At 40.9% G+C, this 24,682-nt stretch overlaps 1 protein-coding gene across 1 annotated transcript in view; it reads left to right on the forward strand.

The window, feature by feature from the left end:
* The window catches only part of LOC137335225 (tyrosine-protein kinase Srms-like), a 50,620-nt gene extending 30,821 nt beyond the window's left edge, over positions 1–19,799 (forward strand). The window contains exons 6-8 of the mRNA XM_068000467.1: positions 9,949–10,130; positions 17,267–17,423; positions 17,502–19,799. Of these exons, the coding sequence (XP_067856568.1) occupies positions 9,949–10,130; positions 17,267–17,423; positions 17,502–17,740 (578 nt within the window). The 3' untranslated portion in view covers positions 17,741–19,799. The remainder of the gene's footprint in view (positions 1–9,948; positions 10,131–17,266; positions 17,424–17,501) is intronic.
* Positions 19,800–24,682: the final 4,883 nt, after the last annotated feature.

The following is a 24,682-nucleotide window of genomic DNA, read 5'->3' on the forward strand; positions in this document are numbered from 1 at the left end:
TACTATATAAACAAACTTTTTAAAATGGAAAATACATTTAAATACAATTTTATTTGAATGCAGTACTAGATATTCCGAAACCTCAGTAATTCTCTCATCTAGTTATCAGTGCTTTCAGCTAATATTAATGACAGCGGATCTGACCATTTCTACTTATTATTATGTTGAGTCCACACAAAATTCATTTTAAAATTCTAAACATCTGATCTATACATTGCGTTTGCTTGTGATAAACTACTTGAAAAGTATAACTGAGCTGGTTGGTAATGGGGGGAGAGGGGATTTGCCAAGAAGTGATTGCAGAGATGTTGGGCTGCTAAATTAGCAATGACCATGACTGAGTAAGTCATAAGAACATAAGAACATAAGAAATAGGAGCAGGAGTAGGCCAATCGGCCCCTTGAGCCTGCTCCGCCATTCAATAAGATCATGGCTGATCTGATCCTAACCTCAAATCTAAATTCATGTCCAATTTCCTGCCCGCTCCCCGTAACCCCTAATTCCCTTTACTTCCAGGAAATTGTCTATTTCTGTTTTAAATTTATTTAATGATGTAGCTTCCACAGCTTCCTAGGGCAGCAAATTCCACAGACCCACCACCCTCTGAGTGAAGAAGTTTCTCCTCATCTCAGTTTTGAAAGAGCAGCCCCTTATTCTAAGATTATGCCCCCTAGTTCTAGTTTCACCCATCCCTGGGAACATCCTTACCGCATCCACCCGATCAAGCCCCTTCACAATCTTATATGTTTCAATAAGATCGCCTCTCAGTCATGATTGTGACTCACAGATTGGCTACACTTGGCTCTGACTCTGACCTTCATCCAGTTTATACCATACGTGGAACTATTACAGTTTTAAAGTAAAGATATGCATTTGCAATTATAGCAGTCTTTATCTTTTGGAGACAACTAAGAGTTCTCTGGCAGGTTAAGAGTCTCTGAGTTGGGCTTGCACAGCTAAGGGTTAACAACAGAGAGAACAAATTCAGAATTTGCACCTATAGAGAAACTTCCTCGTGGACAAAAATCTATTGTTTTTACTAAAGGGATGGGGTCAGAAACTATAATAGACTGAAACTTTGAAAGTAAAAATCAGAGCAACATTTTTTTTCTGTTTAATAATTTTAACAGGAAAATAAACTGAATAAAAGTGGTGCAAAATTGATAGGAATTGCAAATGGACCATTCACCCATATTTAGTCCTATATTACAACAGGGACTACACTTCAAAAGTACTTCCTTGGCTGTAAAGCGCTTTGGGACGTCCTGAGGTTGTGAAAGGTGCTATAGAAATGCAAGTTCATTCATTCATTTTGACTATATTTATCCATCCAAAAATTTGATTGACAAACATTAGTGAAGGTTCTGAAAAAATGTGATTTCTGCTTGATAAGGGTCATTACTATATTATCTTTTACTCCAGGTCAGACCTTGCATTCGTGATTTTAAAGAATGGGAAGATTTTGAAGATCAGTAGTCAGTAAAGCCCACATATTTCTGGTGAAGAGGGCATGGGTTTGGGATTTTTAAATAAGCTTCCAAAATTAAATGCAGCTGACGGGGAAAGGGTGAGAAGGAGTGGGGGTCTCCAGGACTTTTATTATTATTGTCCATATTCAGTGCAGAGCAACTCTAAACTTTGTATCAATGGTTTTATAATATACAAGACATCCCTTCAGTGGGAAGCAACTATGCACAGGAAAATATTTAGAAAAATGGCATTCAAACTCATTAACCGAGTGAATATTTATTGTAGGCATTGTTGGAAGGGGGAACAAAGTAAAAGTAAGACAAGTTTTGGGTCTGCACTTGATAATCACTCAGATTCCGCATCACCAATCTCTCTCATGAGAAGATCCTGTGTCCTTTACCTTTACTGCCCAAAATCTAGTAATGGGGATCACGTGTGTACTGGACACTGTAATCTTGCACGTGCCTTCACGTTTTTTTTCTCCTGTCTTCCATATCATGGACTGATCAGCACTCTAATGAGAGCAGGCTAATTGCGAATCAAAGAGCTGATTTATTTTACATATACTATGTATATGAACAGAATAATACTTATTGTGAATTTTAATCTATTACATAATGATACTTGTAATGTCGAACATGAAGCACTCCACACTAATCTTGTTGGTGGGTTAAATACACTTTTCTAACTAGCGATGCTCTGAAAGTAGTCAGCACCAAATTTTGGAAGGGAGTTCTTTGTAGGGAAGTCTGGGCTGAATTTACAGGCCTCCTGCTTAGTGGGAACGGGGCGGTAGCAACCTGGAAATGGAGTGTAAGAATTTACCCTGCGTTGCCACTGTCACGCTGGCTGTCGCTATTTTGCTGGGGTCCTCCAAATAGGTGGCCCAAGTGGCCACCTGAAGAGGGTGCCCAGCTGATTGAAATATTTAAATCAGGGACCTATGATGTCAATAAGGCCCCAATGCCATTTTTAGGCTGGATTGGACAGAGCAGCTGGGACGAAGAGGACCCATAAGATCAATGAGCTCTCCTCCTCCTTTCGGCCCCACAAACCCAGCCTGGGCCATTGCCATTCAGGGTCCCTCCCCTCAGCAGATCGTTTCCCCCCCCCCCCCACTACAGAACCTTCCTACTTCCAGCCCGGGTTGCCTGATATTGTGGTGGCCAAAAGCCAGCAGGCAGCCCTGGAGCACTCAAAATGCCTCCTGCCGGGACTACCACATAACTGGCCAATGCAGTTCCGCCGGCCAGCTGCACGGATTTCACTGTGGAGGAAAATCCACCTTCCTGTGTCTGAATAACACTCCAAGTTCCTGTCGTCTCTGTCAGCTTGTCCTAGGAAGTTAAAGACTTAGGGGATGATTTTTGTCTGCCTACCGTCCAGTTCATAATGGAAAACTGGGCAGTAAGAAGACAAAATCTTTTTTTTTAAATCTACCGTCAACTAGTCGCTCAAGGCCTGCCCGATCCGATTTTCCCAGCATATGATTGACACAGGTGTCTGGGCATAATGGCTGGCCAACTGGGGGTCCAGAGCAGGCTTATGGCCGGGACATCCGAAGGCTACATAGGCAACATTTTTTTGCTGGGGTTTTTAATGGATGTAGCGGCACAAAAGGTTTTCCTCTGGGGGGAACCCAACTCATACAACCCCCAACCTGGGGCTCTTTGCCAGATTTTATAGCCTCTTTAGCAAGGCTCAGCACCCCAAATCACACCACAGTCTGTCAAAACCATGCAAATTGGTTGATCTCGACTGACCCAGTGGACATCGATGGGGTCAGTGGTGTAGATCAGGGGCATGCACATTCGCCACTTACACCAACATGGTGTACCCCGTGGATGTTCAGAGCCAGAGTTTTATGAGGTTTGCTAAACGTATAAGGGTGCAGAAAATTATTATGTGTGCCAGTTACTTTTCCACTTCCAGTTTTTGGATTCAATATAGGACTTGAAAATTGGGTGTGGAAATCTCCTAATTTCAGAATCCCAGTTCCTAATTGTTGAGAGAAGTAAAGCTGAAAGAGTGTGCTCAAACGTAGTGCGAGAATGGAGAATACAGTGAATTTTAATATGGCTGGGCGATGGAGCACTCGTGGGAAAATGCTATAGATTAAGTTTGTCACAGAACTAGTTTAAATTTCTAGCTCTGTAGCAATGGATATTGCAATGTGTTGTTAAACCACAACATTGCAGCTAAGTGCTAAAAAATACAGAGATACTCATTTCCGGCTTCACTTCCCCATTTGACAGGTTGAGGAAGGAACTCCAGTTCATTCCTGTCACTGGGACTTAGTAAGAGCATATGTTTACAGAGTTAAATATTTGTATTATGTAACATTTCGATAAATTGCTGAAGAAAATTTGAACTAACTCAGCCCACACAAAGTTTCCTTCTAATTTTGACGCTATAAGGTGCTATGATTAGGGGTGACTGGTGCTGATGACCATTTAGATGTTTTCTATAACCAAAGGTAGTCTGCTATTATCTGAATTCTACATCCTTATGGATGCCATGAGGGGAATGGCGTACCAAGAGTCTAACTACATATATCGCACCAAGAACCACATGGGATGTCCATCACCTTCTCATGTCTATTGCAAAAGGCAGTAATAACACAATTTCAGGCCAATGTTTAAGGCTAAAACTACTAGTCAAATTTATTTACAAGTGAGATTATACACAAAGGCAGAAGATACATCAAGGAACTGCAATACTAGACTTAAATAACACAAAAACGGTTTCAAATCCTTGTATTCTTTTCAGTAGCTTTGGACTGAGTCTTTGATGGACATTATATGAGAAATGGCAGTATATAGGACCTCTCTGAGTCACCTTATATGATGTAGGCATTTCAATGTAGGGAGCTGAAAACCAAGGGCCTGACGTGACTATGTTTGGGTGTCTTTTCTTTGATATAAAAACAAGCTCCCTCTTAGTCCATTTGCTATTGGCACATGATAGCACACCCTGTCCAGCTCTTGTATATATGTCAAGGCTGTTAAATAATATGCAACCTCAACTCTTCATAGAACAAAGCTGCCTTGGTGGTTCAGCTCATTTAAAGTGTAATGAATTTGTCTGTTAGGTTGCATACTTTAACACTTACCAGTAATTGAAATCCTTGAGACTAATTTTAGCCCCCCTATGCCCGATGAGAATGGGGCAGGCAGTGAATTAAAATAGAGGCAGCATCCTGCTCACCGGCTTGGCACAACACTGAGATGGGCTGCTATTTTAACTTCTGGTTTCGGGATGTGTGCAAGGCCCTTGTCGCAGTCAGGTAAGAGCCTTATTAAAATGCAAAAGTCAGGTTCTGATGACATAAATGAATGGCCTAATACCTATTTTAGACCCTCTTGCTGAAATTGATTGGGGATGCGCAAAGCAGGCATCAGGCCTTCTTCGCTCAGGAATCTTCAGCAGCGGGTATGTTTTTAAAAAATCTTTTAAACATCGTTGCTGTGGAGCAACTGGGAGCAGAATTGCTTCCCCTGGCTCCACAGATCTCCTCACGGGCCTAAAGACATTTCCGCCCCAAAAGTCTGCTTTTGGCCAATAGAGTTCCTAATGGATTGGGACACACATGGTTCACAACTGCAATGTGTGTATTAGCAGAACCACTGTACCAGTAAAATTGTTTGCTATTTCTTCCTTCATTGGAGAGATAATCTTTTGAAGGTATGTACAATAACAAGAACAACAACAACAACGACAACTCGCATTTATATAGCACCTTTAGTGTAGTAAAACGTCCCAAAGCGCTTCACAGGAGCATTATTAAACAAAATTTGACACCAAGCCACATAAGGAGATTATTAGGACAGGTGACCAAAATCTTGTAGTAGGCCTGGTTCTTCATTCCAGGAATGGTAGCTGCTACATTCCTTTCATTCATAACAATTTTGTCCCCTTTTGTAACATATTGAATAAATCACCTATGATTTAATGAGAATATAAAATTTCATAGATAGAATTGAGTTGTGACAAAATGGGCAAAACACCTTCTTAAATACACTCAGCCAAAAATCATTAAAATTAGGCAACAATGAGTTCTTTAATGAAAATGTGGATGTACGGGTCTTATTTTTAGGAAAATGCATTAGCTTGGCTGCAACTGTCCTGAAAACGACACCAAAGGAGTGCCATGCTTGTGCAGTGCGATTACAATTTTTTAATTGGTCTTTCCTAAACCATTAAGAAATTACATTGATTTTAATTTTTGTTTGAAATATCTCTTTTTTCCACCCCCCCCCAACTTTACATGAATCGTGCTCATCATGGCAAGGGATGTTAGTGGTGATAACCAGAACATTCCAGGCACCTGGGAGGCTAAATTTACGTGTTTGCACTGGCAGCGCATCAGAAATTGAGGCACATACTGCTTACGATTTTACAACCATTAAAATGAATGGTCAGCAAATTGTGAGCACTGCCCGAATGAATTTTTAACTTACATGGGAATACAAGAATATACAAGATCGGAAAAGGCCATATTAGCCCCCTTTGGCTGATCCCAGAGTTCAAAAACACAAGACACAATTCGCTACCTATATCTTTCAATTAATTTTCTTGCCAAATTCATGTCCAGCTTCCTCATAAAATTGCTGATGTTACCAGCTTGATTGTTTGCTGACAGGGTGCCTCGCCCAAAAGCAGCATGTACTCAATAGCTCTTCTGTTGCAGCTTTGAGTGCTGCCAGAGGTCAGGTGTAGCACAGCTTAGATGCAGAGTAAAGCTCCCTCATTGCCCTAGCCCCAATCTGGACACCTCGTTTGAGATAGGATCCTTACTGTAAACACAGGAGATTTTTATGCCATCAGTCTAGATTGGATTCAAACCTAGTCCCAGCAGTGAGAAGATTCTATACTAACCTGTTATTCTACCTAACCTCTTGTGAGATAGTATGGTACAGCACAGAAGGAGGCCATTCGGCCCATCGTGCCTGTGCCAACACTTTGAAAGAGCTATCCAATTAGTCCCACTCCCCTACTCTTTCCCCATAGCCCTGTAAATGTTTTCCCTTCAAGCATTTATCTAATTCCCTTTTGAAAGTTACTGTTACATCTGCTTCTACCATCCTTTTAGGCCAGATCATAACAATTCACTGTATAAAATAATGTTTTCTTATGTCGCCTCCGGTTCTTTTGCCAATCATCTTATAAGAACATAAGAAATAGGAACAGGAGTAGGCCATATGGCCCCTCAAGCCAGCTCCGCCATTCAATCAGATCATGGCTGATCTTCGACCTCAACTCCACTTTCCCGCCCGATCCCCATATCCCTTGAATCCCCTAGAGTCCAAAAATCTATCCAACTCAACCTTGAATATATTCAATGACTCAGCATCCACGGCCCTCTGGGGGAGAAGAATTCCAAAGATTCACAACCCTCTGCGTGAAGAAATTCCTCCTCATCTCAGTCTTGAATGGCCAACCCCTTTTCCTGTGACTATGCCCCCTAGTTCTAGACTCTCCAGCCAGGGGAAACAATCTCTCAGCATCTACCCTGTCAAGCCCCCTTATTCTTCTAAACTCCAGAGAGTATAGGCCCATTCTACTCAACGTCTCTTCATGGGACAATCCTCTTATCCCAGGAATGAATCTAGTAAACCTTCATTGCACCGCCTCCAAGACAAGTATATCCTTCCTTAGATAAGGAGACCAAAACTGTACGCAGTACTCCAGGTGAGATCTCACTAAAGCCCAGTACAACTGTGGTAAGACTTCCTTACTCTTGTAATCCAACTCCCTTGCAATAAAGGCCAACATGCCTGCTGTACCTGCATATTAACTTTTTGTGTTTCTTGTACAAGGACACCCAAGTCTCTCTCAACACCAACATTTAATAGTTCCTTAACATTTTTTTAAAAATTGTTTTTCTATTCTTCCAACCAAAGTGAATAACCTCACATTTCCCCACATTATACTCCATCTGCCACCATCTTGCCCACTCACTTAATCTGTCTATATCCCTTTGCAGACTCTTTGTGTCCTCCTCACAGCTTACTTTCCCACCTAGCTTTGTATTGTCAACAAACTTGGATACATTACAGTCGGTCCCTTCCTCTAAGTCATTAATATAGATTGTAAATAGCTGAGGCCCCAGCACCACTGATCCTTGCGGCACCCCATTAGTTACAGCCTGCCAACCTGAGAATGACCCATTTATCCCTACTCTCTGTTTTCTGTCCTTTAACCAATCCTGTATCCATGCTAATATATTACCCCCAACCCCATGAGCCCTTACCTTGTGTAACAACCTTTTATGTGGCACCTTATCAAATGCCTTTTGAAAAGCCAAATATGCTACATCCATTGGTTCCCCTTTATCTACCTTGCTAGTTACATCCTCAAAAAACTCTAATAAAATTGTCAAACACAATTTCCCTTTCATAAAACCATGTTGACTCTGCCTAATCATATTATGATTTTTCTAAGTGCCCTGTTACCACTTCCTTAATAATGGATTCCAGCATTTTCCTGACAACCGATGTAAGGCTAGCTAGCCTGTAGTTCCCTGTTTTCTCTCTCCCTCGCTTCTTGAATAGCGGGGTAACATTTGCTACCTTCCAGTCCACTGGGACCGTTCCAGAATCTAGAGAATTTTGGAAGATCATAACTAATGCATCCACTATCTCTTTTAGAACCTTAGGATGTAGGCCATCAGGTCCAGGGGATTTGTTGACTTTTAGTCCCATTAGTTTGTCCAGTACTTTTTCTCTAGTGATATTAATTGTTTTAAGTTCCTCACTTTCATTTACCCCTTGATTCCCCACTATTTTTGGTATGCTTTTTGTGTCTTCTACTGTGAAGACAAATACAAAATATTTTTTTAACGCATCTGCCATTTCCTGATTCCCCATTATAATTTCTCCTGTCTCAGCCTCTAAGGGACCAACATTTACTTTTGCTACTCTCTTCCTTTCTACATACTTATAGAAGCTCTTACAATCCATTTTTATATCTCTTGCTAGTTTACTTTCATATTCTATTTTCTCCCTTTTTATCAATTTTTTGGTTGTACTTTGTTGGTTTCTAAAGCGCTCTCAATCTCCAGGCTTGTTACTTTTTTTGGCAACATTATAGGCCTCTTCTTTCAATCTAATATTCTCCTTAACTTCTTTAGTTAGCCACGGGTGGATCACTTTTCCCGTGGGGTTTTTATTTCTCAATGGAATGTATACTTGTTGAGAATATTGAAATATTTCTTTAAATGTTTGCCATTGCTTTTCAACTGTCAAACCCTTTAATTTAATTTCCCAATCTACCTTTGACAACTCGCCCCTTATACCTATGTAATTGTCTTTATTTAAGTCTAAGACTCTAGTTTCTGACTTAAGTACGTTACTTTCAAACTCAATGTGATATCCTATCATATTATGATCACTCTTCCCCAGAGGTTCTCCTACTGTGGGATTACTAATTAACCCTATCTCATTACATAATACAAGATCTAAAATAGCCTGTTCCCTGGTTGGTTCCATGATGTATTGCTCTAGGAAACTGTCTCAAATACTTGAATCTTAAATCTGTGTCCTTTAATTACCGACCCTTCTGCCACTGGAAACCATTTTTTCTTATTTATTCTATCAAAATTGTTCATGATTTTGAACACCACTATCAAATCTCCCCTTAACCTTCTCTGCTCTAAGGAGAACAACCCCAGCTTCTCCAGCCTCTCCACATAATTGAAGTCCCTCATCCCTGGTACCATTCTAGTAAATCTCTTCTGCACCCTCTCTAAGTCTTTGACATCCTTCCTCAAGTGTGATGCCCAGAATTGAACATAATACTCCAGCTGGGGCCTAACCAGTATTTTATAAAGGTTTAGCATAACTTCCTTGCTTTTGTAGTCTATGCCTCTGTTTATAAAGCGAAGGATCCCATATGCTTTTTAAACAGCCTTCTCAACTTGTCCTGCCACCTTCAAAGATTTGTATACATGCACCCCCAGATCTCTCTGTTCTTGCACCCCCTTTAAAATTGTACCTTTTTTTATATTGCCTCTCATTCTTCCTATCAAAATGCATCTCTTCACACCTCATTATGTTAAATTGCATCTGCCATGTGTCTGCCCATTTCACCAGTCTGTCACTATCCTCCTCACTGTTTACAACATTTCCGAGTTTCATGTCATCTGCAAACTTTGAAATTATGTCCTGTATACCCAAGTCCAGGTTATTAATATATAATCAAAAAGAGCAGTGGTCCCAATACTGACCCCTGAGGACACCACTATACTTCTCTCCAGTCTGAAAAACAACCACTACTCTCTGCTTTGTGTCTCCTAGCCAATTTTGTATCCACGCTGTCACTGTCCCTTTAATCCAATGGGCTTTAATTTTGCTAACATGTCTATTATGTGGTCCTTTATCAAATGCCTTTTGAAAGTCTATATACACAACATCTAAAGATACTGTCTTTATAATGAAATTACTTCATGGATGTTATATTTGAGTACTTTGTTTCTAGATGATGAAGGTGAAACATTAACAACAGCTCACCATGTATACATAGCTAGTCAAGTGGCTGATGGAATGGCTTATTTAGAAAATCATCAATTTGTCCATCGGGATTTGGCTGCAAGAAATGTTCTTGTTGGAGAAGAGCTTGTCTGCAAAGTTGCAGACTTCGGATTGGCAAGATTAATCCGGGTAAGTGACCTACAATCACTACAAACTCAGTCTGGAACTAGTTTCTGAGAACCCTGCTTTGCAATACCTGTTTCAAAAATGAAGTGTAAACACAAGCTGAATGTTATAGAACACAATACTGTCTGTAATGCATGGAATGGGATAGTAATGAATGCTTCAGCAGTTTGTTCCAGACAATGATGATTCTCTCTGAAAATAAATAGTTCCTTCTAACATAGGACTTCGGGCTTTGGATTAAAATCTCTTCCAAAGAGTGTGGTACTCACAGGGCTGTACTGGAATGTCACCCTAGATTATGCAATTAGATGTCCTGGAGTATGTCTTGAGCCCACAACTTGACTCAAAAGAAAGTGTGCTGAAAAGTGAGCCAAACCAACACTTTACAAACAGTGGGGTTAGTTTGACAGCCAGTCCCAGAGATGCAGGCCTCTCATGCTTGCAGCGTTCAGGCCATGGAAATGATCTGGCCTGCCAAATTTGGACATATTCACTCTAGGACAGGCATAATGTACTTTAGGTGCACAACACCTGTCCTGCACCCAGGCAGGGGGAGCACTGGGAAAATTGATCCCACTTTCTTTTAAAACAACACATTCAATGAGGAAACTTAAAGCAGTTTGCTGTTGCCAGCGAGCAATTATCCTGCAGCTGGCACATCCTTCAACCACTACACAACCACTTCTTGGATGTGCCTCATTTGGAAGAGTTCCAGCGAGTTTCAAGTGGTGTCTGGGCATGGATTTTACAAAAGTAGCAAACCAGCACAGCTTCTAAACTATAATAGACACAGATCAGTGGTACTTCAATGTAGTTTAAACATAGCTGCATATTGTTAATCTTTGCAAAAAAATAGTTTTTATTCCTCTTTTTTTTCTAATTTTTACCCGCTTTTGAAAAATCCAAAATACACATTGAAACATTTATGATTTTTTTTTTCAAAAATATAAACTGAAAACATAGAGCTCTGTGTATAATTGACAGGTCAGCTTGGTTCAGTTCGTAGCACTTTCACCACTGACTCAGAGTTGTAAATTCAAGCTCCACCCCAGGATGGGCTAACACTTCATTATACTACTGAGAAAATGCTACTTTTTCAGAGGTGCCATCATTTGGATAAAATCTTAAATTACAGTTTCATTGGTCTGTCTTGGTGGCAGACTTCCTTCCCTCAACCAAAATGGATGAACTGTTCATTCATTTCATTGCAGTTTGTGCGATGTGTAAAATAACAACAGTGATTGCACTTCAAAAGTAATTCAATGTATGTGAAATATTTTAGATATCCTGAGAGATGTGATAAGGTGTGATATAAATGCATGTTTTTTAATTATTTAAAGTAGGATGGCAGTCTAATGCAAAACCCACTTTGGTGATGTAGTGATCTGTGAAGTGAAATATTTACAAGATTTTTTGGGGGAGGAGGGGTGAGTCGAGTGAATTCAAGGTTACAGTCAAAATTTAGATAATATGGTGGTGATTATTAGATTTTGTTTTTATATAGAAACCTAGGTGAAAGGTCAAAGCTTATAGAGCAAGACACAGCCAAGATTGAAAAGATTAGAAGAAAAGATACATCTAGAAATAATGAACTAGTGATACCTAGCTATAATTTTAGAATCATAGAATCATAGGAATTTATGGCACAGAATGACGCCATTTGACCCATAGTGTCTGTGCCAGCCGAAAAAGAGCTATCTTAATGCGTAGCCTTGTAGGTTATCCAAGTACTTTTTAAATGTGATGAGGGTTTCTGCCTCTACCACCTTTTCAGGCAATGAGTTCCAGACCTCCACCGTCCTCTGCGTGAAAAAATTTCTCCTTAACTCCCCACTAATCTTTTTAGAAATATCTTTAAATCTATGTCCCTTGGTTATTGACCTCTCTGCCAAGGGAAATAGGTCCTTCCTATCCACTCTATCTAGGTCCCTCATAATTTTGTACACCTCAATTAAATCATCCCTCAGCCTCCTTTTCCAAAGAAAACAACCCCAGCCTATCCAATCTTTCCTCATAGTTAAAATTCTCCAGTCCTGGCAACATCCTTGTAAATCTCTTCTGAACCCTCTCTAGTGCAATCACATCTTTCCTGTAATGTGGCGACCAGAACTGTATGTGGTACTCTAGCTGTGGCCTAACTAGTGTTTTATACAGATCTAGCATAACGTCCTTGCTCTTATATTCTATGCCTCAGCTAATAAAGGAAAGTATCCTTATTATCAAGGTATGTGAGATAATAAACACCATTCACACAGTGCTCATCACGAAGAGAAAGATGGCCCACAGCACTTTACAGAATAGAGAATAAAGTGGTCGATTGAGGAATGGTCAATGAACACTTGCATTTATATAGCACCTTTTAATATATAAAGATGTCCCAAGGTGCTTCACAGAGGCGTAATCAGATAAAAATGGTCACCAAGCTAAAGGAGGAGATATTAGGGCAGGTGAATTAAAGCTTGGTCAAAGAGGTGGGTTTTAAGGAGGGTCTTAAAGGAGGAGAGGTTAAGCGAGGGAATTCTGGAGCATACCGCTGAAGGCACGGCTGCCAATGATGGGACAAAGCGAGGGGGTAAGCACAAGAGGCCGGAATTGGAGGGAGGAACAGAGAGTTTGGGGGTGAGAGGGGTTGTAGGGCTGGAGGAGGTTACAGAGATAGGGAGGAGCGAGGCCATGGAGGGATTTGAACACACGGATGAGAATTTTAAAATTGAGGTGTTGCTGGACCAGGAGCCAATGTCGGTCAGTGAGCATGGGGGTGATGGGTGAACGGGACTTGATGGGAGTAAGGATATGGGCAGCAGAGTTTTGGATGAGCTGAAGTTTATGGAGGGTGGAGGAAATGTGCAAGTGGTCTACAGACTGGAATACTGGAATGACTAGCAATCTTAAAAAGACAAATCTAAAGGCATTGTGTCTAAATGCGCGGAGCATTCACAATAAGCTAGATGAATTAACAGCATAGATAGATATTAACGGTTATGATATAGTTGCGATTACGGAGACATGGCTACAGGGTGACCAAGGATGGGAACTGAACATCCAGGGGTATTCAATATTTAGGAAGGACAGGCAAAAAGGGAAAGGAGGTGGGGTAGCATTGTTAGTAGAGAAGGAAATCAATGCAATAGTGAGGAAGGATACTGGCTCGGAAAATCACGTGTGGAATCTGTATGGGTGGAGCTAAGAAACCCCAAGAGGCAGAAAATGTTGATGGGGGTTGTCTATAGGTCCCCAAACAGTAGTGGAGATGTAGGGGAGGGCATTAAACAGGAAATTAGAGATGCATGCAAGAAGGGTACGGCTATAATCATGGGTGACTTTAATCTACATATAGATTGGTCAAACCAAATTAGCAATAATACTGTGGGGGAGGAATTCCTGGAGGGTGTACGTGATGGTTTTCCAGACCAATACTTTGAGGAACCAACTAGAGAACAGGCAATCCTAGACTGGGTATTGTGCAATGAGAAAGGATTAATTAACAATCTTGTTGTGCGGGGTCCCTTAGGGAAGAGCGACCATAATATGATAGAATTCCTCATTAAGATGGAGAGTAAAGTAGTTGAATCTGAAACCAGGGTCCTGAATCTAAATAAAGGAAATTATGAAAGTATGAGGTGCGAGTTGGCTATGGTTGATTGGGGAATTTTACTAAGTGTTGAATTTGGACAACATGGGTTTATGAAAGGGAAATCATGCTTAACAAATCTACTGGAGTTTTTTGAGGATGTAACTAGTAGAATAGATAGGGGAGAACCAGTGGATGTGGTGTACTTCGATTTTCAGAAGGCTTTTGATAAGGTCCCACACAAGAACTTTACTAATAGGGATGACGGTGGATAGGCAATGGCTAATATTTAAAGAACGTATGCAGGAATTACAACAGTTATTCATTCCTGTCTGACGCAAAAATAAAACAGGAAAGGTGGCTCAACCGTGGCTTACAAAAGAAATTAGGGATAGTATTAGATCCAAAGAGGAGACATATAAAATTGCCAGAAAAAGTGGCAAGCCTGAGGATTGGGAGCAGTTTAGAATTCAGCAAAGGAGGACATAGAGATTGATTAAGAGGGGAAAATAGAGTATGAGTAAACTAGCAGGGAACATAAAAACTGACTGTAAAAGCTTCTATAAATATGTCAAGAGAAAAAGATTAGTGAAGACAAATGTAGGTCCCTTACAGTCAGAAATGGGGGAAATTATAATGGGGAACAAAGAAATGGCAGAACAATTAAACACATACTTTGGTTCTATCTTCACAGAGGAGGACACAAATAACCTCCCAGAAATGTTAGGGAACCAAGGGTCTAGAGAGAGGGAGGAACTGAAGGAAACCAGTATTAGTAAAAAAAAAGTGCTAGAGAAATTAATGGGGCTAAAGGCTGACAAATCCCCAGGGCCTGATAATCTACATCCCAGAGGACTAAAGGAAGTGGCCCTGGAAATAGTGGATGTATTGGTGGTCATCTTCCAAAATTCTATAGACTCTGGAACAGTTCCTATAGATTGGAGGGTGGCAAATGTAACCCCACTATTTAAAAAAGGAGGGAGAGAAAAAACAGGGAATTACAGACCAGTTAGCCTAACATCAGTAGTCGGGAAAATGCTAGAGTCTATTATAAAAGATGTGATAACAGAACACTTGGAAGGTATTAACGGGATTGGATAAAGTCAGCATGGGTTTATGAAAGGGAAATCATGCTTAACAAATCTATTGGAGTTTTTTGAGGATGTAACTAGTAGAATAGATAGGGGAGAACCAGTGGATATGGTGTACTTGGATTTTCAGAAGGCTTTTGATAAGGTCCCACACAAGAGGTTAGTGTGCAAAATTAAAGCACATGGGATAGGGGGGAATATACTGGCATGGATTGAGAATTGGTTGACAGTCAGGAAACAGAGAGTAGGAATAAACAGGTCTTTTTCCGGGTGGCAGACAGTGACTAGTGGGGTACCGCAGGGATCAGTGCTTGGGCCCCAGCTATTCACAATATATATCAATGATTTGGATGAGGGAACTAAATGTAACATTTCCAAGTTTGCAGACAACACAAAGCTGGGGTGGAATGTGAGATGTGAGGAGGATGCAAAGTGGCGCCAATGTGATTTAGACAAGTTGGGTGAATGGGCAAGAACATGGCAGATGCAGTATAACGTGGATAAACATGAGGTTATCCACTTTGGTTGTAAAAACAGAAAGGCAGATTATTAACTGAATGGTGATAGATTGGAAAAAGGGGAGGTGCAACGAGACCTGGGTATCCTTGTACACCAGTCGCTGAAAGCGAGCATTCAGGTGCAGCAAGCAGTTAGGAAGGCGAATGGTATGTTGGCCTTTATTGCAAGAGGATTTGAGTACAGGAGCAGGGATGTCTTACTGCAGTTATACAGAGCCTTGGTGAGACCACATCTGGAGTATTGTGTGCAGTTTTGGTCTCCTTATCTGAGGAAGGATGTCCTTGCCATGGAGGGAGTGCAACAAAGATTTACCAGACTGTTTCCTGGGATGGCAGGACTGACGTATGAGGAGAGATTTGGTCGACTAGGCCTATATTCACTAGAGTTTAGAAGAATAAGAGGTAATTTCATCAAAATGTATAAAATTCTAACAGGACTAGACAGACTAGATGCAGGGAGGATGTTCCTGATGGCTGGGGAGTCCAGAACCAGGGGTCACAGTCTCAGGATATGGGGTATGCCATTTAGAACAGAGATGAGGAGAAATTTCTTCACTCAGAGGGTGGAGAACCTGTGGAATTCTCTACCACAGAAGACAGTGGAGACCAAGTCATTAGATGTATTCAAGAAGGAGATAGATATATTTCTTAATGCTAAAGGGATCAAGGGATATGGGGAAAAAGCAGGAACAGGGTACTGAGTTGGACGATCAGTCATGATCATTTTGAATGGCGGAGCAGGCTCGAAGGGCTGAATGGCCTACTCTTGCTCCTATTTTCTATGTTTCTACGTTCCTGCACCTTTGCACATCTGCAGAGGTGAGACCAGAAGCCTAGCTTGCAGGGATCATAGATATGCTATCACTCTGTCACAATGAGTAAGTGCCACCCACTATACTGAGGGGCAAGGCCGTGTAGGGATTTAAACAAGTTCTATACAGTCTTGTGTTCTTGTCTTCTACAACTTTTTAGGCCATGTTCACATGGTTTAATTGGAGATTTTAATCTCCCAACGACTCGATGATGTCCTTTTCTTGACCGACTCTCTATGATCAGGAAGGATCCTGCTTTATTTTCTGGTCCCAAGTCTATTGTTTGTTGGAGGGAGGGAAGGCTGAGAAAGATAACAAATTTCAGACTTTTGAGGTCCTCAGAAAGAATGAGTTAAAATGGCTGAGAGTATGATCATTCTGGATTTCAACACAGTGAAGATGCAGGAAGTAAAAACTGTGTGTAGAATGACTTATTTGGACTTTAGGAGGAATGAGAGAGGAAGATACAGAAGAGCAAAGACAAATATAGCATCAATAAAATAGATATTTTTAAGAAAGATTTCAATAAGGGAAGAGAGGTTGGAAGCTAAAGTTGACAGAAGGGTGGCCTATCGGATGAGTTTTTAAAAAAAATTCTACTCCTGTTACCTTTTTTTGGGCAAAAACAGATCACCCTTTTGCTTACACTAAAGCATGATTTTATCAGTGGCATTAATGTTCATGAGACACAAAGATAATTTTTTTGCATAGGCAATAAAGTGCTGGGAAATAGTCAAATGGGGGGTAAATTTGACTTTGGTTGATAGTGTAAAATGGGCAAAATTGACTCGTTATACATCCCTTTCGATTTTCATTTCGATTGAAGTCATAATCCCTTAATAGATTGCTGGGCCTTTAGTGATAAAAGAACAGATCACTTACCTGCCCTCAGCTTCCATTCACAGTGACTCCTGAGACTAATACATTCAACAGGATAAATTGTATGTATTCATGCCCCCTGGAGCCTTGCCCACCGGGAGCCTATATCAAAAAATCGCAAGCACACGATTTTCCATTTGTTTCAAAAATTTACCCTAATATGCCAATCGTTGCTAAATACTCATTGTATGAAAAATAAGATGGAAATGAATAAAACCTTACTGATAAGTTTTGTAATTATAACAAATCCCTTGTTTTCATTGAACAGGATGAGGTATATAATGTCCGTGCTGGGACCAAAATGCCAGTAAAGTGGACAGCACCAGAAGCTTCAAATTACCAGAGATATTCAGTAAAATCAGATGTATGGTCTTTTGGTGTTCTTCTATATGAAATAGTGACTTATGGCAAAGAACCTTATGAGTGTAAGTAAATTTAATTAATTTTAAGGCCTATAGCAAGCAGGACTGTGCATTGTTTTTATTATTTATTTTATTTTGAAGGTATGACAAACAAGGAAGTGGTGGACCAAGTAAACCGTGGGTACAGGATGCCTTGTCCCAAAACCTGCTCCCAAGACATTTATGGAATAATGCTTAGGTGCTGGAATGAGTCTGAGGAAAGCCGACCATCATTTAGTTCTCTGATGGATGAACTTAATTCATTGTACACTATATATTATTACAAAGACCAAGCCCAAGACCAAGCCCAAGACCAAGACCAAGCTCAAGACCAAGACTGAGACCGAGCTCAGTGAGGACACAGCAAATATTGCTACAGTTGGTGCAATACTAGATGGAACTACATGTGAATCAACTTTTAAAACAATACTTTGTGGCAATGTAATTTTTTTCTACTTAACTTTTGTTACACTTGTTAGTGAAATAATTGCCTCGAAATTACAGTTGGCAATATTAAGGGGAAAAGCTTATAGCATTGTTATGATATTCTTCTGTGCAGTATTCCATCAGGGGCATTAACCTATCGTAAATAATTGGGAAGATGCCTGCTATAAAATAGCAGAGAAAGGAATGCCATACGAATGCATTAAGTGCTCATCCACAAATAGTGGAATAATTTTTAGCCTAATGTTAGTAAATATTATTAATCACCATAAAGGAAAGTAATTGGACAGCTAAAGGATATAAAAATACAGCAGATCTTACATCTACAATCTAAGATTTCTTTGGAGGGAATATAATTTTAACTAGCATCAATAACTGCATTTTTAAATACCTTTTAGCAAACTGTTTCAGAGCACGGCTGTTCTGTGGTGGTGCCATAAAAACATTTGTGACTTTCCTGCATTGTGTTTAGTTCCTTAAAGTTATATTAGGCTAGAAGTTACTGTTGGCAATATTAGTGAGCAAACTATTTATGTGATGTTCCTTTGTCTGTTATTTTAACACAGGTGGTACTCCGTTTATTTGAAATGCTTTACCACTTCTGCTAAAATAGTGGACAGAAGAACGTCATACAGTCATTTCCAGACCATTGTCTGTTTTGACAACCTGAAAATATTTTTATTTCTAAAACTGATTGCAGCACTACTGTTCAAAACATTTAAAAAGCCTTAGTTTCTGAGTTCTGCAGGGCTATGGAGAAAGAGCTGAGGAATGGGACTAACTGGATTGCTCTTACAAAGAGCCGGTACAGGTTTGATGGGCCGAATGGCCTCTTTCTGTGCTGTAACCATTCTATGATTCAATGAGTTTGCCAGCAATTCAACCAACAATGCGGCTGTGCCGATTCCAGAGGGATGCAACTTTTTGGGGCCTGCTAAAGGAAGCTTAAGACAAGTACGCAATTTAAAAAAAAAGGAAATTGAGAATCCATTAACAAAACATTTATATCCAGAAGAAAACATGCAGTGCAAAAAGTATTTTCTGAGATTTAACTGACATATTGGCAGAGAGAGTACTCTTTCTACATGTTTTTGTATAAACCAAACATATATAAGTAGGGCACTTGAGGGGTAAATTTGGCACTCTGTCCCCAGATTGGAGTGTCGTGCGACGGGGGCGTGGGTTGAATAAAGAGCTATAACAGTATAGAGCTAATTCTGCAACCCGCATTCGCATTTAGCATTTTGCGGAGGAGCCACCGGATTTCCCGCCCCTGACCGGTGAGCTGTCTGTGAATACTGGTTCAGTGCTCGCCAGTCAGATGCAAATAAGGCTTGACCATCCAAAAAGGTTCGGGCTTCTCACCGGCCACATCGGGTGATGATCACTACACCCATCTCATGTCTACCGATAGTGAAAATCGGCTCCGATATTTCTATGGAGGTTTGTGGGTCCGTTCCATCCAAAACTTTGCCAAATACTACTTAGTCTTTCAAAGCGTGAAGTAAAAACAAAAAAAAAGCAGGTCCAAACAATATTGTCCAAACATGTTCCTGATTACACTAGGAAATTCTGTATTTCACTTACCATTCACTCGGTGAGATCTATGTTGTCTTTTGGATCACAGAATTATTCCAGCACATCAGGGCTGATTCATTGATATTAAGTAAAGTAATCCTGACCTGTGTTAGCTGCTGGTAGAGGTTACGGACCGTATTTGTCACGGCTGTTGGGAACAACACATTGAAAGGCAGCTCTGCTGGACAACACTTGTGTTGCTTTGCAAATATTAATAAGAAGACATTGTATTGTTTCAGCATGTTTTGTTTAGTTATTTATAGCAGACTTCCATTTAGGTAATGATGTTATCATTTTTCCTTGTAAAATAAACGCAAACATTTTAAATGCTGATATTAAATTTGTTGTTTAATTCAGAAGTGGAAAGTCAATTATGTAATTGAATTTGCTATTCCTTTCCAGAGTTTGTTCATTGTTTCTGCACTCCCAGCAGGGAGTCTCACTTAAGATGAGTGAGTGTACACTGCAGTGTTGTAGCCTTATCTCTGATCTGCACTTCTGTCAAGCAAGGGTCCCTGTTGTTAGGTGCAGGATCGCTAAATTTACCCTCACATTTCATTCGAAACATGAAGAGATGACAAATGTTGGTTTTTCCCTAGCCTCTGCAAACCGTATTCACTTTAAAATTAAGTCATAAATAACCCATGACCTTACAAAAAAAAACCCTTTTTTATTTCTGTGATTTAATAACTGTTTAAAGAGGAAAAAAGGTTAGAAATTACTGCTGGCTATATTAGCGGAAAGTTCGTATGAAATTCCTCAATTTGCTATTTAAACAAAGATATTAACCCATTTTAAAAAACTATTATTTTTAAATGGGTTAATGTTTCTGTTAAAATAGCAGACCGAGAATTATCTTACAAATGTGTTAACCTTTCACCTCTAATATCACCAGCAGCAATTTCTACCCTCAAATTTTTAGCATTTTAAAATGTGTGGTATACAGCATGTTTGAAATTCCCTCGCCTGCTCAATTGTAAATGTATGAACAAATAATTTTATCTTTGGAGTATTATAAGCCCACTGCAGATGTCTTTACTCAAGTGTTCCCACACATTCAGATGCTTCCTGTATTTCCCATATTTTTGTTTCATTTGCCAGTATATTCTGCTTTTGATATATCTGAGAATAAGCATGCAAGTGAAAGCTCCTTACCTGCTAACATCTGCCTTAGACACTCAATAATCAGGTTTTTAATTGCAGTCGATACCACTTGCATTTACTGCAAGGTCATGAGCTGCTATGTTCTGTTCTGCTCTTTAACATAGGGTCCTCTAACTTAGTCCCAGCTTGTAATTGTGCTAGTCATTGGCTATTTTACTAATTGAGGTTGATTCATGATCGGCAATGATGATGGGTAAGAAGGTATAAGCAAAAAGTGACCTTATAAACTGTGAGGAAAACACTTTTTTAACCAATTGTGTCATCTAACAATTATTACAATGTCATTTCCATCACTAAATAGGGTAATGGTATCTTTGTTGCTGGTACTGTGCCAAGATTTTTAGGGTGCTGGAACTTTGTCAGGAAGCAAAAGCACTGCCAAAGTTTGCTTCATGTTTGTTTTGCACCAGCAACTGCTGGTGGTGTAAAACTTTTTTTTTGATGTAATGTTTCTAAATTGTGAACAGTACAAAATAAAAAGTAACATACCAGCAGCACAAATTCATTCCTTGTAACCCATGATTAATGCAACATTTTCAGATTAAAATTCAATGATTTCAGAATTCCAGAGCACTAATGATTGACCAGCCGGTCTGGCTTATTAATAGGACCTGGAAGGGTACACCTGTCAATGCAAGCCTTATGGTAGAGGTGGCCCTGACTGGACAAACAGTGGGAACTTAACAAGCTGAACAGTTTTAGTTGGTTAAAATCCAGTATTTTTTTTATTTGTTCATAGGATGTGGGCGTCCCTAATTGCACTTGAGAAGGTGGTGGTGAGCCGCCTTCTTGAACCGCTGCAGTCTGTGTGGTGAAGGTTCTCCCAAGTGCTGTTAGGAAGGGAATTCCAGGATTTTGACCCAGCGACAATGAAGGAACGGCGATATATTTCCAAGTCGGGATGGTGTGTGACTTGGAGGGGAACGTACAAGTGGTGTAGTTCCCATGTGCCTGCTGCTCTTGTCCTTCTAGGTGGTAGAGGTTGCGGGTTTGAGAGGTGCTGTGGAAGAAGCCTTGGCGAGTTGCTGCAGTGCATCCTGTGGATGGTACACACTGCAGCCACAGTGCACCGGTGGTGAAGGGAGTGAATGTTTAGGGTGGTGGATGGAGTGCCAATCAAGCGGGCTGCTTTGTCCTGGATGGTGTCAAGCTTCTTGAGTGTTGTTGGAGCTGGACTCATCCAGGCAAGTAGAGAGTATTCCATCAGAATCCTGACTTGTGCCTTGTAGATGGTGGAAAGGCTTTGGGGAGCCAGGAGGTGAGTCACTCACCGCAGAATACCCAGCCTCTGACCTGCTCTTGTAGCCACAGTATTTATGTGGCTGGTCCAGTTACGTTTCTGGTCAATGGAGACCCCCAGGATGTTGATGGTGGGGGATTCGGTGATGGTAATGCCATTGAATGTCAAGGGGAGGTGGTTAGACTCTCTCTTGTTGGAGATGGTCATTGCCTGGCACAGTTGGTGGTCCCTGTGTCTAAGCTGTCTGGACTTGGGTAAGTGAGGAGTGCCCCAATGAGCAGTGATGTGTATTCCATATTGGACAAATAGAAACTCTACCAGTAGGAATTTTTCAGTAGCTTGGTTTGCAGACTCATGCCCCTCGCCCCTCACTATTTCTGTAACCCATCCAGTTCTGTTTTGCAGCTATACTATGATGATTTAGGTGATGCAGCCTGGCTGTAGAGTTGCACACAGTATTGCCATTGATGTGGTTTTGTTGCTGGCAAGTTTCACATCAGCTACAGTGACCTTGGTAGCCACAGGCAGTGTTGTTCATGCCCTTGTCTGGGGCTCCATTTGTGGCTGCAGCAAGTGATGTAGCTCCGTGACAGCGTTCTTGTTGAAGCATCGATATCTCACACATTGTTCCTCAATGAAGTTGAGGTGTGAGAAGTTCTCCCTAAAGTTCTGCTGTGTGTACGGCCTCCTGCACAGTGCCCTCCTCCTCCCAGCTGCTTCTGCTCTCTCCTGCTCTCTCACTGCTCCCCCTCCTCCTCCAGCCCCAAAGGCTGACCTACCAGGCCACCCATGACTGCAATAAACTGTAACCAAAGCAGACAAAATCAATGTAGCACCAGCACAAAATCGTACCCAGAACTCACAAAATTCACTTGTAGAATGCATAAAATAGCCAAAAACAAGGCCCAGAAGTTAACTAGCAGTCTAATAGAATAAACCAGCAATTAACCTGTATGGAGGGGATGACCCCTTTAAATAGCACTCCTGCAGGGTCCTTGCTGACTGTTAGTACCATGAGTTGCTGGGCAAGTTCATCAAGTAGCGAGACAGGTGCTGAATTCCCTGCCTAACACCACAGTGAGAACACCATCGCCACAAGGACTGCAGTGGTTGAAGGAGAAGGCCTACCACCTTCCCAGAGCAATTAGAGATAGACAATAATAGCCAATTTCACAAAAGAATCCTACAACCAGCGTAGGACCCTTATTTAAATATCAGAAGTTTCCTGAATCATTTTGGCGTATGCCCTAGACGTCTACAAAGCAGCCCAATCCAATATGGCAGGTGGAGTACTTCTGATGTGAGGCAGGCGCACTCAGGCCGCCTGCTCTATTGGACCCGTTGGTTCCCCTTTTTATGCCTGAAAAATGGGTGCAGTGTGATCAAATTTCTAGGCCCCTTATTCTTCAGAAGATATGGTAGCACAGTAGTTATGGTACTGGCCCATCAACTTAGAGGTCTTGAATTCAAATCTCATAAAAATCCAATTGATTCACTAATGTGTGTCATGAAGAGTGTGCCACCTCTCATACATGACTCCAGTCCCACACTGAGTGATTGACTCTTAATGTCTTCTGAAGTGGCCTAGCATGCCACTCAGTAGTAGATAATTGCTATCAAATTCATTAATAAGGAAAACATCAGATAAACCTATTGATAACAACCTAGGCATCAGATCAGGCCCCTCCAAATCATATATACCAACCTGACTTTGATGCATACTGTCACTGGGTCAAAATCCTGGAATTCCCTGCCTAACACCGCAGTCAGAAAAACATTGCACAAGGACTGTAGTGGTTGAAGGAAAAGACCTACCACCTTCCCAGAGCAATTAGAGATAGGCAGTAGGTGCAACAAATAAAATAAAGCATAAAAAACCATAATGAATGTATAAATTGTACTATGAATTCTCTGACATATGTTAGTTACAACCTACATATGTAGGATGCTTGTACAGCACAACAAAAGTCATAGAGTCATAGACATCAGATCATACATGACTCTCATACATGACTCCAGTCCCACACTGAGTGATTGACTCTTAATGCCTTCTGAAGTGGCACAACAAAAGTATGCAGACAGCCTTAAAACGAGTGACAGCAGAAGGCCATTATGACTGTCTTTGCATCTTCCAAGAAAGCAGAAACTGTTGCTAAACAGGCCTTGGGTTACAATCTCACCTCCTCACTGGGCGGGAAAACTGATAAGCTTGGATAAATGAGTCAAGAAGTTGGTATGGGCTTCCACAATTCCATTGCTGCAATGCTGTCTGCTTACTCAGATCAGCGCGCACAGTGACATGGAAACATACAGCAGGGGCTGGCCGGAGCTACCAAGATGTTGCTGGCTCTCCCTTTGGCAACACGTGCACACCAGGCCAGCCCCCCTCTAACAATTTCCCAGGAGCCTAAAGCCACTCATGCCGACAGAGAGAGAGACCCAGCTCAATCCCAGGAACCTCTAATGGTCGCTCAGTTCCGAGCTATCTCAGAGGCTCCAGCCACAGCGGGGTTATTACGAAGAAATATCAGGATAAGTAGTTGGACTGTCGATTTCTTTTGCTGACCAACTGAGGTCGCATCATATCAGTCAATGGAGGTAGAAATGAAATGGAAATTATTTTACTGGCTGGAGCTCTAGTACTGTAACACATTTTGCGAATTATACCAAAATATATTTCTCATTGTAAAAATAGACGTTAATCATTCTGTTTTGTCTTCACACTAATTGTATTTAGACTCCAACTGGTAGCAATAAAGTGCCCGGGGTTTCCGTATAACCACAAAATATGGGCATGAGCTAGCAGCTCAACGAGGCGTGGTTTAATCGGCATTGTCTTCTTTTTAACAATATTCAT

The sequence above is a fragment of the Heptranchias perlo genome, chromosome 19 (genome assembly GCF_035084215.1).
Source record: "Heptranchias perlo isolate sHepPer1 chromosome 19, sHepPer1.hap1, whole genome shotgun sequence".
NCBI lineage: Eukaryota > Metazoa > Chordata > Chondrichthyes > Hexanchiformes > Hexanchidae > Heptranchias > Heptranchias perlo.